The sequence below is a fragment of the Jaculus jaculus genome, chromosome 4 (assembly GCF_020740685.1).
Source record: "Jaculus jaculus isolate mJacJac1 chromosome 4, mJacJac1.mat.Y.cur, whole genome shotgun sequence".
Taxonomy (NCBI): Eukaryota; Metazoa; Chordata; class Mammalia; order Rodentia; family Dipodidae; genus Jaculus; species Jaculus jaculus.
This window is the reverse complement of record NC_059105.1, coordinates 105,260,558-105,274,963: the sequence shown is the minus strand read 5'-3', so window position 1 is coordinate 105,274,963 and position 14,406 is coordinate 105,260,558. Positions and strand designations below refer to the sequence as shown.

General features: G+C 39.2%; 1 protein-coding gene and 1 non-coding gene across 7 annotated transcripts in view; one reads left to right on the top strand and one right to left on the bottom strand.

The window, feature by feature from the left end:
• The window catches only part of Ccdc138 (coiled-coil domain containing 138), a 151,770-nt gene that overhangs the window by 3,613 nt on the left and 133,751 nt on the right, over positions 1–14,406 (top strand). For all 6 annotated transcript variants that reach the window (XM_045148509.1, XM_045148511.1, XM_045148508.1 and 3 more), the window contains exon 4: positions 2,152–2,276. In XM_045148509.1, the coding sequence (XP_045004444.1) occupies positions 2,152–2,276 (125 nt within the window). The remainder of the gene's footprint in view (positions 1–2,151; positions 2,277–14,406) is intronic.
• Positions 6,753–6,859, bottom strand: LOC123460383. Its single transcript, XR_006636948.1, has one exon. It is a non-coding gene; the product is annotated as a U6 spliceosomal RNA (small nuclear RNA).

The following is a 14,406-nucleotide window of genomic DNA, read 5'->3' as shown; positions in this document are numbered from 1 at the left end:
TGACTTTGAACTTCTGACCTGCCTCTACCTCTCAGGAGCTGAGATTACAGCAATATGCCACTACACCCTAGTTCATGCAATGCTGGGGATCAGATTTAATGGCCTTATGCATGCTAGGCAAGCACTCTACCAACTGAGCTGCAGCATCCATCTTCCCTTTCTCTAAAAATGAAAAAGGAACTGAGAACAAGAATTCAACTTGATGTTTATCTAGTAGTGAGCTAAGTATATTAGCTGGGAGACAGATTCAAAATGAAGTGACTGACTACTTAATATGGATCATACATTGCTAAAGTAAATGAGGTGTTTTCTTTTGAAGAGGTAGTATTTACAGTAGGTAAAAACAGTAGATGTTAAGGTGAATTAAATTTTTAAAAATATTTTGCTATTTGTTTATGAGATAAAATGGACACACCAGGGTCTCTAGCCACTGCAGCATACTTCAGGCACATGTGCCACTTTGTGCATCTGGCATTACATGGCTACTGGGATATTGAACCCCAGTCCCTAGGCTTTGCAGTCAAGCACCTTAACTGCTGAGCCACTCTCCAGCCCCCCCCCCCTTTTTGTGTGGTTTTCCAAGGTAGGGTCTCACTCAAGCCCAGACTGACCTGAAATTCACTGTGTAGTCTCAAGGTGGCCTCAAACTCATGGCAGTCTTCCTATCTCTGTCTCCTGAGTGCTGGGATTAAAGGCATGTACCACCACACCTGGCTTCCAGCCTTTTTGTTTTTTAAAGAATATTTTTATTAATTTATTTTTTAAAAGCTTTGTTTTTATTTATTTATTAGGAGGAGAGAGTGAGTGAGAATGGGCATGCCAGGGCTTGCAGCCACTGCAAATGAACTCCAGACACAGGTGCCACCATGTGCATCTGGCTTGTGTGGGACTTGGAGAATTTAACCTGGGTCCTTAGGCTTCTCAGGCATGCGCCTTAACTGCTAAGCATTTCTCCAGCCTATTTTTATTTATTTATGAGTAGAGACAGAAGAGAGAAACAGAGAATGGGTGTGACAGGGCTTCTAGCTGCTGCAAACTTGAGATGCATGCATCACCTTGTGCATCTGACTTTACATGGGTACTGGGGAATCCAACCCAGGTTGTCAGGCATTATAGCCAAGCACCTTAAGTGTTGAGACATCTCTCCATCCCTTAAAATTTTAATTGAATATTATTTAATGATGCCAACATGGAGCAGAAGAAATGCTATGGGTATTGGAATAGTAAGCATTTTGAAATAATGTAAAGCCATAAAGATATATGTACATAAAAAAATGAGATGATGAGCTGGGTATGGTGGCACATGCATTTAATCCCAGCATTTGGGAGGCAGAGATAGGAGGATCTCTGTGAGTTTGAGGCCACCCTGAGACTACATAGTGAATTCCAGGTCAGCCTGGGCTAGAGCGAGACCCTACCTCGAAAAGAAAAATAATAATAAGGTAGGGTCTCATTCCAGCCCAGGCTGACTTGGAATTCACTATGTAGTCTCAGGGTGGTCTCATACTCAGGGTGATCCTTCTACTTCTGCCTCCCAAGTGCTGGAATTAAAGGCATGTGTCACCATGCCCAGATAAGACGCTACCTTGAAAAAAAAAAAAGATGAGATAGTTTTAGAGAAAAAGACAATGGTGCTGAAAATGTCTAATATTAATGTAATGATATTTGGGAGCTGATTTTTTTTAAACAAATTGCCTTTTAAATGAGTTAATCCATTTTGAATAGTGCTTGGCTTATTTGACACACATAAATGTTAGCCTTTTTTTCTTTTTCTTTTATTTTGCTTTTTTTTTTTTTTTTTTAAGATAAAGTCTTATAAGTTGCCTGGAACTCCCTATGTAGCCCAGGTTTCCCAAAGGCTCTGTGTATAGGTGTGTGACAACAAACCTGGCTTTTATTACCAATATTTTTGTTACTGTTTTTTTTTTTTGTTTCTTATTATTACTGTTTTTTAAAAAAGCATTTATTGGCGAGAGAGAGAATGGGCACACCAGGGCCTCTAGCAAATGCAAACAAACTCCAGATACATGTCCCACCTTGTGCATTTGGTTTACTTGGGTACTGGGGAATCGAACTTGGGTCTTTTGGCTTCACAGGCAAATGCCTTAACTGCTAAGCCATTTCCCTAACCAAGTAGAATTTCTTTTAAAGCCTAGATGATGAACTGGATTATCTGCATGACTGGAAGAAACAGGAAACAGAAGAATTAATTAAGAGGGATCATAAAGATACTGCCTCCAAAATAACAAAGCAGTCTCTTAAAGATACAGAAAAAGGTAAAAGGAATATTTATTTACATAGTAAGTAATTTTGTTGAGTAGAGTTCATAAAGATTATCTTATAATAATAACACTTCCTTAGGAATTTATATTGTGGCATTCTGGATTTTTATAAATCATGGTATAATTGATATGTACTACACTTAATTAAACTACTGGAGAAAAAAATAGACTTCAAATTGTTTACTGGCATTCTGAAAACATATCAAAATAAGTCAACCAAATATTTTTATTATGTCTTCAGTTCTTTTTCATGTTGAAAAAGAATTCTTGGGTGCTGAAATGATAGCACCTCTCTGTCTACCTGAGTATTTTTCATAGTTTTGTCAGGATTTCAAGAAAAGAGGCAAGCAGACATGGTATCTATTGTCCTTTTGGTTGTAGGATTTAAGAGTACTCTTGCCCCATTGGCAACACTTTTTTTTTGGAGGGGGGAAGATGTTATCTACGCACATTCTTTTTCCTTCCCTCCTTCATCCTCTTTGTCATATTGGTCTCAGTATTTGAGGATGATGCAGACATGGACTTAATTGTTTTCCATTACATGGCCATTTTTCCTACTGAAAACATAGCAAAACTGTATGTATTTGAAAGGTGACTAAAGAAATGAAAGGAGTGCTCATATCAGGGATTGTTGAGTTGGGTATGTGTAGAGATAAGCAGAGCACTGAATAGGTCTTTCACTTTTAAGCATTTGTTGTTTATATAGTGTAATTTTTATTTATTTATTTATTTGAGAGTGACAGATAGAGAGAGAAAGAGGCAGAGAGAAAAAGAGAATGGGTGCTCCAGGGCTTCCAGCCACTGCAAATGAACTCTAGACACGTACACCCCCTTGAGCATCTGGCTAATGTGGGTCTTGGGAAATAGAACCTTGAACTGGGGTCCTTAGGCTTCACAGGCAAGCACTTAACTACTAAGCCATCTCTCAACCCCTACTGTAATATTTTTAAACAAAAAGTAATTTGTTTTATTTTAAAAATATTTCATTTTTTTTCTTTTTTAGTCATGGTCTGTGTAACTCGGACTACCTTGAATTTGTGATCCTTTTGCCTCAGCCTCCATATATTGGGATTACAAGTATATGCTATTTATGAGGCAAAATTAATCTTTTTGTTTTTTTATTTTATTTTTTTACTGGCAACCTTTATACTTACAGACAACAAACTATGATATTTCCCTTCCCTCCCCCACTTTCACTTCACAATTCTGCTCTCCCATCATATTTGCTCCCTCTCTATATTGTTCTCTCTTTTAATTTGATGTCATCATTTTTTTTTCTCCTTTTTCTCTGTGAGGTGATGGATATTGAGGCCAATTTCTGTCTGGACAGTTGCATTGTTAGGAGTGGTACCCTTCTTTGGCTCTTATATTCTTTCCGCCACCTCTTCTGCAGTGTACCCTGAGCCTTGGAGGGTATGAGATGTTTCAGTGCAGGACACTCCTCTGTCCCTTCTCAGCACTGTGTTGCCTTTTGGGCCATCCTAGTGGTCATCACCATCTGAAAAGAGAAGCTTCTCTAACCAGAAGTGAGAGTAGCATCAATATATGAATATGAACATTAAGTGTAGTGCTTTCAGGGCAGTTTAGTGAGAATAATACATCCATTTATCCAGACAAGAGCAGGCTTTATACTCCTAAGGCTCATGACCTCCCCTGCCATAGGCTTTTGATTGAGTTTTCAGTACCAGGCATGTTTTCTCTCCCATAGAGTGGGCCTTCAGTCCCATTAGAGAGCAGTTGGTTTCCCCAAGAGCAGACATGCCACTGTAGCACTTGTTTAGTCATTTGGCCTGTCTGGCCAAACTTGAGGCTTCCAGTGTCCACTGTTTTCACCACTGATGACTTCTGTCTCCTATAGGGCTGCATGCAGTACAGATTTTTCCAGTTTTCAGTTGACTGGTATATAGGGAGGTTTTCTCCTCAGCACCAACTTGACTTTTCAGTGACTTTGCTGCTCACACATGTGAAGTCTTCAGCAATAGGGTCTTACCATCTGTTTCTCAAGGGAAACCAAGGGCCTTGGCAACAGCTTGTAATGTTTTGGAGGCAACAGGGACCTCCCTGGCCAACAACTCACTGGAAGGATTCCCATCCCTGGCACTGAAAATATTCTAGTAACAATCTATAGCTTCTGGATGTTCCATTATTCAAAAAAGTAGGTTTTCATATGTCGTATTCAGAATATCTTGAATTTTGATTGGCTCTCCCCAACCCTTCTTTTATACAATCTCTTCCCTTGGCCTTGCTTAGGCCTTCCCCTCCCCTCTGTTCTTCTATTTACATACATACAATACCATCTCCTTAAGTCCTTCCCTCCTCCCTCCCTTATAGCCTTTTTCTAGCTTACTGGCTTCTGCTACTGATTTTTGGTTCCAGCTCATACACAAGTCTATACATTTGTAGTTAGGATCCATATATAAGAGAGAACATGTAACATTTGGCTTTCTGGGCCTAAGAGAGAACATGCAACATTTGGATATCTGGGCCTGGGTTACCTCACTTAATATAATCCTTTCCAGATCTATCCATTTCCATTTTTAATTTATGTTTTTTGAGAGGGCACATATTGATAGAGAGAGATAGAGAGAGAATGGGCGCTCCAGGGCCTTTAGCCACAACAAATGGTCTCCAGATGCATGTGCTACCTTGTGCATCTGGCTTACATGGGTACTGGGGAATCAAATCTAGGTCTTTTGGCTTTGCAGGCAAGTGCCTTAACTGTTAAACTATCTCTCTAGCCCAAAATTAATCTTTTTTTAAATTTTGGCTTTTCTAAGGTCTGCCCAAGATGGGAAATAAAATGAGAGATTCTTTTTTTAATATTTGAACATCCAAATGATTCATGCAAATTAAAACCACTGAGAGAAAGCATTTTCTTCTGATTGTTAGTTCTACTTATTATTTACAGATATTTATTTTTTTAAAGCATTTTATTTATTTATTTGAGAAAAAGAGGCAGACAGAAAATATATAGTATCTGACTTGGTCCACTTAATATGATACTCTCTAGTTAAATGCATTTTCTTGAAAATAGCATAATTTTATTATTGCTGATTAAAATCCCATTGTTTATATATAGCCATGTTTTCTGTATTCATTTCTCTGTTGATAGACACCTAGATTCATTCCATATTGCAGCTATTATGCTGTAGTAAAATTTAATATGCAAATATCTTGTTGATATGTTGACTTAGAATCTTTCCAGCAATCTTTCCAAGAGTGATATATGTGGGTCATATGGTAGATCTATCATGTCTTGTCTCTTTTCTTTTCCATTCCATTCCATCCTTTTCTTTTCCCTTCCCTTCCTGTCCCTCTTTTTCTTTTTCATTTTCTTTTACTTTTCCTTTTCTTTCAAGGTAGGATCTTGCTCTAGCCCAGACTGACCTGGACTTGTCTCAGGGTAGCCTTGAACTCATGGTGATCCTCCTGCCGCTACCTCCAGAGTGCTGGGATTAAAGGTGTGCCTTCACCACACTTAGCTATTGTTTTGTTTTACTATTTTTAAATTAATTAATTATTTTTATTTATTTATTTTAGAGATAGAGAGAGGCTGAGAGAAAGGGAGGGAGAGAATGGTTATACCAGGGTTTCCAGCCACTGCATCTGCCTTAAATGGGGCCTGGGGAATCAAACCAAGGTCCTTTGGCTTTGCAGGCAGGTGCCTTTACTGCTAAGTCATCTCTCCGTCCCTAAATTTATTATTTTATTTTATTTTTTGGTTTTTCAAGGTAGGGTCTCACTCTAGCCCAGGCTGACCTGGAATTCACTCTGTATTCTCAGGGTGGCCTCGAACTCACAGTGATCCGCCTACCTCTTCCTCCTGATTGCTGGGATTAAAGGCGTACACCACCATGCCTAGCTCCTAAATTAATTTATATTTTTAAATTTTTTTTTTGGTCATTTTTATTTATTTATTTGAGAGAAACAGACAGAGAGAAAGAGGCAGATAGAAAGAGAGAATGGGCGTGCCAGGGCCTTCAGGCACTGCAAACGAACTCCAGATGCATGCGCCTCTTTGTGCAACTGGCTAACATGGGCCCTGGGGAATTGAGCTTAGAGCCAGGGTCCTTAGGCTTCACAGGCAAGCTCTTAACTGCTAAGCCATCTCTCCAGCCCCCTAAATTTATTTTTAAAAATATTTTATATTTCATTTTTTGTAGAACCACCAAGCTAATTTTTTAGAGGCTGGCATTTCACCTTCATACAAGTAGTATTTAAGGGGTTCCTTTTGGCAAGGGAGTATTTTGTGTGTGTGTGTGTGTGTGTGTGTGTGTGTGTTTCGAGGTAGGATTTTACTCTAGTCCAGGCTGACCTGTAATTCACTATGTAATCTGAGGGTGGCCTTGAATTCATGGTGATCATCCTACCTCTGCTTCCCGAGTGCTGGGATTAAAGGCTTGTGCCACCACGTCTAGCTGGCAAGAGAGAATTTAAAAAGTTTTATTTTTATTTTATTTATTTATTTTTTTAAATATGGAATGCTTCACGAATTTGCATGTCATCCTTGTGTAGGGGCCATGCTAATCTACTCTGTATCGTTCCAATTTTAGTATATGTGCTGCCAAAGCGAGCACAAGTTTTATTTTTTAATTTGAGAGAGTGCATTCACACATGTGCCAGAGCCAAGTGCCTCTGAAAAGGAGCTCCAAACACATGATCCACTCTGTGCATCTGGCTTACCATGGGTGCTGGAGAATTGAACCTGGGCCAGCAGGCTTTGCAAACAAGTGCATTACCACTGAGTCATCTCCCCTGCCCAAGAGAGTATTTTTTTTTTTTCTTCAAGGTAGGGTGTCACTCTAGCTCAGGCTGACCTGGAATTCACTATGTAGTCTCAGGGTGGACTCGAATTCTCTGCAATCCTCCTACCTCTGCCTCCTGAGTGCTGTGATTAAAGGCATGTACCACCATGGCCTGGCACAAGATTATTTTTTGTATGTTTGTTGATTTATTTTTATTTTTTATTTATTTTTGGTTTTTTGAGGTAGGGTTTCACTCTAGCCCAGGCTGACCTGGAGTCTCAGGGTGGCCTTGAACGAACAGCTATCCTCCTACCTCTGCCTCCCAAGTGCTGGGATTAAAGGCCTGCGCCACCACACCCGGCTGTTTGTTTCTTTTATTTACTTATTTGAAAGGCACAGAAAGAGAAAAAAGCAGATAGAGAGAGAGAATGGGCTCGCCAGGGCCTCCAGCTGCTGCAGACGAATTCCAGAGGCACACGCCTCCTTACATGGTTCCTGGGTGATCAAGCCTTGAACCGGGTTCCTTAGGCTTCATAGGCAACTGCCTAACTGCTAAGTCATCTCTCCAGCCCCCAAGAGAGTATTTTTTTATCAATCTTTTTATTTTTTATTAACAACTTCCATGATAATATCATCCCATGGTAATACCATCCCTCTCCCCACATACCCCTTTGAAACTCCATTCTCCATCATACCCCCTGCCCATCTCAATCAGTCTCTTTTACTTTTTTATTAATTTTTAAATTTTTATTAACATTTTCCATGATTATAAAAAAATATCCTATGGTGATTCCCTCCCTCCACCCCGACACATTCCCGTTTGAAATTCCATTCTCAATCATATTGCCTCCCATCTAAATCATTGTACTTACATATATACAATATCAATCTATTAAGTATCCTCCTCCCTTCCTTTCTCTTCCCTTTATGTCTCCTTTTTAACTTACCGGCCTCTGCTACCAAGTATTTTCCTTCTCACGCAGAAGCCCAATCATCTGTAGCTAGGATCCACATATGAAAGAGAACATGTGACGCTTGGCTTTCTGGACCTGGCTTACCTCACTTAGTATAATCCTTTCCAGGTCCATACATTTTTCTGCAAATTTCATAACTTCATTTTTCTTTACTGCTGAGTAGAACTCCATTGTATAAATATGCCACATCTTCATTATACACTCATCAGTTGAGGAACATCTAGGCTGGTTCCATTTCCCAGCTATTATAAATTGAGCAGCAATAAACATGGTTGAGCACTTACTTCTAAGGAAATGAGATGAGTCCTTCGGATATATGCTATGCCTAGGAGTGCTATAGCTGGGTCATATGGTAGATCAATCTTTAGCTGTTTTAGGAACCTCCACACTGATTTCCACAATGGCTAGACCAGATTGCATTCCCACCAGCAATGTAGAAGGGTTCCTCTTTTTCCACATCCCCACCAACATTTATGACCATTTGTTTTCATTATGGTGGCCAATCTGATAGGAGTGAGATGGAATCTCAATGTAGTTTTAATCTGCATTTCCCTGATGACTAGTGACATAGAACATTTTTTTAGATGTTTATATGCCATTCGTATTTCTTCCTTTGAGAATGCTCTTTTTAGCTCCATAGCCCATTTTTTGATTGGCTTATTTGATTCCTTATTATTTAATTTTTTTAAATTTTATTTATTTATTTATTTGAGAGTGACAGACACAGAGAGAAAGACAGATAGAGGGAGAGAGAGAGAATGGGCGCGCCAGGGCTTCCAGCCACTGCAAACGAACTCCAGACGCGTGTGCTCCCTTGTGCATCTGGCTAATGTGGGACCTGGGGAACTGAGCCTCGAACCGGGGTCCTTAGACTTCACAGGCAAGTGCTTAACTGCTAAGCCATCTCTCCAGCCCATTATTATTTAATTTTTGAGTTCATTGTATATCCTAGATATTAATCCTCTATCAGATGTATAGCTGGCGAAGATTTTTTCCCCATTCTGTTGGTTGCCTCTTTGCTTTTTTCATTGTGTTCTTTGCAGTGCAAAATCTTTGTAATTTCATGAGGTCCCAGTGAATAATCTGTGGTTTTATTGCCTGAGCAATTGGGGTTGTATTCAGAAAGTCTTTGCCAAGACCAATATGTTGAAGGGTTTCCCCTACTTTTTCCTCTAGCAGTTTCAGAGTTTCAGGTCTGATGTTAATTAAGGTCTTTAATCCATTTGGACTTAATTCTTGTGCATGGCGAGAGAGAAGAATCTATTTTCATCCTTCTGCAGATATATATCCAGTTTTCAAAACAACATTTGCTGAAGAGGCTGTCTTTTCTCCAATGAGTATTTTTGCCATTTTTATCAAATATCAGGTAGCTATAGCTACCTGGACTTCATCTGGGTCCTCTATTCTGTTCCACTGATCTACATGTCTGTTTTTGTGCCAGTACCACACTGTTTTTGTTACTATGGCTCTGTACTATAGGTTAAAATCAGGTATGGTGATACCACCAGCCTTATTTTTGTTGCTCAGTATTGTTTTAGATATTCAAGGTTTTTTTGTGATGCCAAATGAATTTTTGGATTGTTTCTTCTATTTCCATGAAGAATTCCTCTGGAATTTTGATAGGGATTGCATTAAATGTGTAGATTGCTTTTGGTAAGGTTACCATTTTCACAATATTTATTCTTCCAATCCAGGAACAATGGTTGTTTCTCCACTTTCTAGTGTCTTCTGCAATTTATCCCTTGAGTGTTTTAAAGTTCTCATTGTAGAGATTCTTTACTTCCTTCGTTAGGTTTATTCCAAGGTACTTTATTTTCTTTGATGCAATTGTGAATGGTAGTGATTCTCTGATTTCATCCTCTGTGTGTTTGTTGTTAGCATATATGAAGGCTACTCATTTCTGTGTATTTATTTTGTATCCTGCTACATGGCTGTAGGATTTGATCATTTCTAATAGTTTGCTAGTAGAGTCTTTGGGTCCTTTATGTATAGAATCATGTCATCTGCAAATAATGATAACTTGATCACTTCCTTTCCAATTTGTATCCCTTTTATATGTGTCTCTTGCCTTATTATTATGGCTAAGACTTCCAAAACTATATTAAATAAAAGTGGGCACAGTGGACACCCTTGTCTTGTTCCTGATTTTAGTGGAAAAGCTTCCCGTTTTTCCCCATTTAGTAATATGTTGCCTTTATCTTGTCATAAATAGCTTTTATTATATTGATATATGTTCCTTCTATTCCCAGTCTCTGTAGGACTTTTATCATGAAGGGAGGGATGTTGGATTTTGTCAAATGCTTTCTCTGCATCCAATGAGATGATCATGTGATGTGTGTCCTTCAACCCATTTATATAATGTATTACATTTATAGATTTGAGTATATTGAACCATCCCTGCATCCCTGGGATAAAGCCTACTTGGTCAGGGTGAATGATCTTTTTGATATACTCTTGTATTCTGTTTGCCAATATTTTGTTGAGAATTTTTGCATCTATGTTCATGAGGGAGATTGGTCTGTAATTTTCTTTTTTTGTTCTATCTTTGCTTGCTTTTGGTATCAGGGTGATGCTGGCCTCATAGAAGGAGTTTGGTAGAATTTCTTCTTTTTCTATTTCCTGGAAAAGCTTAAGAAGCAATGGTGTTAGCTCTTCCTTAAAGGTCTGGTAAAATTCAGCAGTGAATCCATCTGGGCCTGGGCTTTTTTTAGTTGGGAGATTATTGATAACTGTTTGTTATAGGTCTATTTAAGTGATTAATCTCATCTTGATTTAATATAGGTAGGTCATATAAATCAAGGAAATCATCCATTTCTTTCAGATTTTTATACTTTGTGGAGTATATGCTTTTATAGTATGTCCCTATCATTTTTTGAATTTCTCTGGAATCTGTTGTGATATTACCTTTTCCATCTCGATTTTGTTAATTTGTGTCTCTTCTCTCTTTCTTTGGTCAGATTTGCTAAGGGTTTTTCAATCTTGTTTATCCTTTCAGAGAACCAACTCTTTGTTTCATTAATTCTTTGGATTTTTTTTTTTTTTGTTTCTATTTCATTAATTTCTGCGATAATCTTTATTATTTCTTCCCATGTACTGATTTTTGGTTTGCCTTGTTCTTCTTTTTCCAATGCTTTAAGGTGAAGCATTAGGTCCTTTAATTGTGACCTTTCTAATTTCTTAATATAGGCACTTAAGGCTATAAAATTGCCTCTTAGATCTGCCTTCATTGTGTCCCAGAGATTTTGATATGTTGTGTTTCATTATTGTTTCACACTATAAATTTTTTGATTTCCTTTTTGATTTCTTCATTGACCTATTCATCATTTAGTAGTGTACTGTTTAGTTTCCATGATTTTGTGTATGCTCTATAGCCTTTCTTGCTACTGATTTGTAGTTTAATTCCATTGTGGTCAGATAAAATGCAAGGAATTTTTTCAGTTTTCCTGAATTTGTAAAGATTTTTTTTGTGTGCTAATATATGGTCTATTTTAGAGAATGTTCCATGTGCTGCCTTAAGAATGTATATTCTGCAGCAGTTCGATGAAATGTCCTATATATATCTGTTAGGACCATTCCTTCTATTACCTCATTTAGTTTAGATGCCTCTCTGTTTATTTTTTTCAGGATGACCTGTCAATTGATGAGAGTGGGGTGTTAAAGTCACCCACCACCACTGTGTTTGGTGTTATCTGTGACCTTAGTTCTAATAGTGTTTGTTTGATGAATTTGGGAGCCCCCATGTTAGGTGCATGTATGTTTAGGTTTGTAATGTCCTCCTGTTGGAGTGTGCCCTTAATCATTATAAAGTGACCTGCCTTATCTTTCTTGACTAACGTCGGACTAGAGTCTACCTTGTCTGCTATTAGGATAGCAACCCCTGCTTGTTTTCTAGGCCCATTTGCTTGAAACACCGTTTTCCAACCTTTCGCCCTAAGATAATGTCTATCCTTTGTAGAAAGGTGAGGTTTTTGCAGACGACAAATTGTAGGATCCTGCTTTTTAACCCAGTCTGCAAACCTATGTCTTTTTGTTGTTGCATTGAGGCCGTTGATATTAAGAGATATTATTGGAAGGGGTGTATTATGTTTGCCATTTTATTTTTTGTGGTTCCGGTTCTACCTGTGCTCTCTTGTGTTAACTAGTATTTGTGTATTGCTTGTTTTTTCTAGGTTCCTTATATGTGTGCTTTTCCTTTTCTTCAGCATGGAGTATTCTATCAAGTATTTTCTGTAGAGCTAGTTTTGTCTTCAAATACTCCTTTAACCTGCTTTTGTCATGGAATGTCCTTATTTCTCTGTCTATTTCAATGGATAGCTTTGCAGGATAAAGTAACTTTGGTTGACAGTTGTTATCTTTCAGAACTTGGAATATATCACTCCAGGCCCTTCTGGCATTTAAAGTTTGTGTTGAATAATCTGCTGTAATCCTAATGGGTTTGCCTTTGTAGGTAACTTGATTTTTCTCTAACTGCTTTCAATAGTTTTTCTTTGGTTTGTGTGTTTGGAAGTTTGATTATAATATGGCGAGGAGAGGTTCTTTCTGGGTTTTGTCTGGCTGGGGTTCTAAAGGCTTCCTGTATCTCCATTTGCACCTCTTTCCCAATTTGAGGGAAGTTTTCTTCCATGATTTTGTTGAAGACATCTACTATGCCTTTGGAGTGGAATTCTTCTCCTTCTACTATGCCCTGAATTCTTATATTGGATCTTTTCATAGTGACCCAAATAACTTGAAATTTCCATTCATACTTTTCTATAAGTTTGTCTTTTTCTTTGTGGGACTGTATTAGATCTGCCACCTGGTCTTCTAGCTTAGATATTCTGTCCTCTCTTTCATCCATTCTACTGGTGAGATTTTCTACAGAGCTTTTTATTTCATTAACTGTGTTCTTCATTGCTAGTAATTCTGACTGGTTTTTCTTTATTATTTCTATTTCCTTATTTATGTCTTGTATTGCCTTCTTTATTTCAGTAAATTGGTGTCCTGCATCTTCTTTGATTTCCTCTTCGATTCCTTTGATTTCCTCTTTGATTTCTTCTTTGATTCCTTTGATTTGTTCCTTGAGCTCTTTGAACATATTTACAATCATTCTTTTGAAATCTTTCTCAGGCATTTCCTCTAACTCGTTCTCACTGGAGGTCATTTCTGATGCACTAATACTTTTAGGTGGATTTATATTGTCTTGCTTCTTAGTGTTTCTTGTGTTATAATGTATATATTTATGCATCTTGGATTAAGTTAATGCTTGGATTTTCTAGTTTGTTGGGTATTCTTAGCTGTATCAATTGATTTGATGTTATATATTTTCAGTGTAGGAGCTTACGGTGTTAGGTGTGGCTCCTAAGACTCTCAGAGTATCTACAAAGGTGTTCCTAGGGGTTGGGATTCCCTTTTATGGGAGTATTCAAGTAGGGTTAGTGGAAAATACAGGTAGATTCTAAAATTTAACTAAACACTCTACACATTCAATCAAAAACAGCCCCAAGTATGTATGCAAGAGTAGTTATTATAATGACCAGATCCTCTATCAACAAAGAGATTAAGATTTCTGGTCTGCTGAGGGATCCAAGTCAGCTTGTGAGCAAGTGAGACCCTTCCCTGGTGCAATCCCAGTTACCTTGTTTGATTTTGGTCTGGATCTGGACACTGACTTTTCCTGCGGGGCAAACCGATCCTGGCAAGTGTGGCCCTGCAGATCAGCACCCCTGCTGCTGGAACTGCTGCTGCTAAAGCTGCTGCTGCTGGGTCCACCGCTGCTGCTGCCTCTGCTGCTGCTGTAGCTGCCACTGCTGTAGCTGCTAGTGCTGGAGCCACCGCTGCCACTGAAGGTGCTGTTGCTGGATATGTCGCTGCTGCCTCTGAAGCTGCTGCTGCTGGGTCTGCCACTGCTGCCACTACTGGAAGTGCTGCTGCTGGGGCTGCTGTTACTGGTGCCGGAGCTGTTGATGTTGTTGTCACACTCTGCTCCTGCTTGAGTTCTGCTGTTGGCTCAAGTTGGCATGGCTGGGTCCCGTGACCGATGCTCTGTTTGCTGGAGCTCGGCTCAGGCAGTGGGGGAGGGAAGGGAGCCCCAGCTGCTCTAGTTCTCTCGCTGTTCCATGTGTTCTTCTACTTCCTGGTCTGCTCCTACGTTGTTCACTGCCGCTCTTCCTTCACGTTTCCTGAGTTGCAGAGAGTTCCGGTGTGAGGGGAAGCTCTCCGCACCTGGCTTTTCCTGCGGCTCTAGCTGAGCCTGGCAGCTTTCTTGTGCGCCACCGCTGCTGCCGCGGTTGGAGGAGCTTCCGGGGCCGCTTTTGCCGGCCTGTGCGGGCTCTGAATCTCTTCCACTTCTTTGCTGCCACTTCAATTTCCTATACACCTCACTTTTTAGTAAAAGTCTATTTTGCTGAGTTTTTTTGGTCTTTTTCC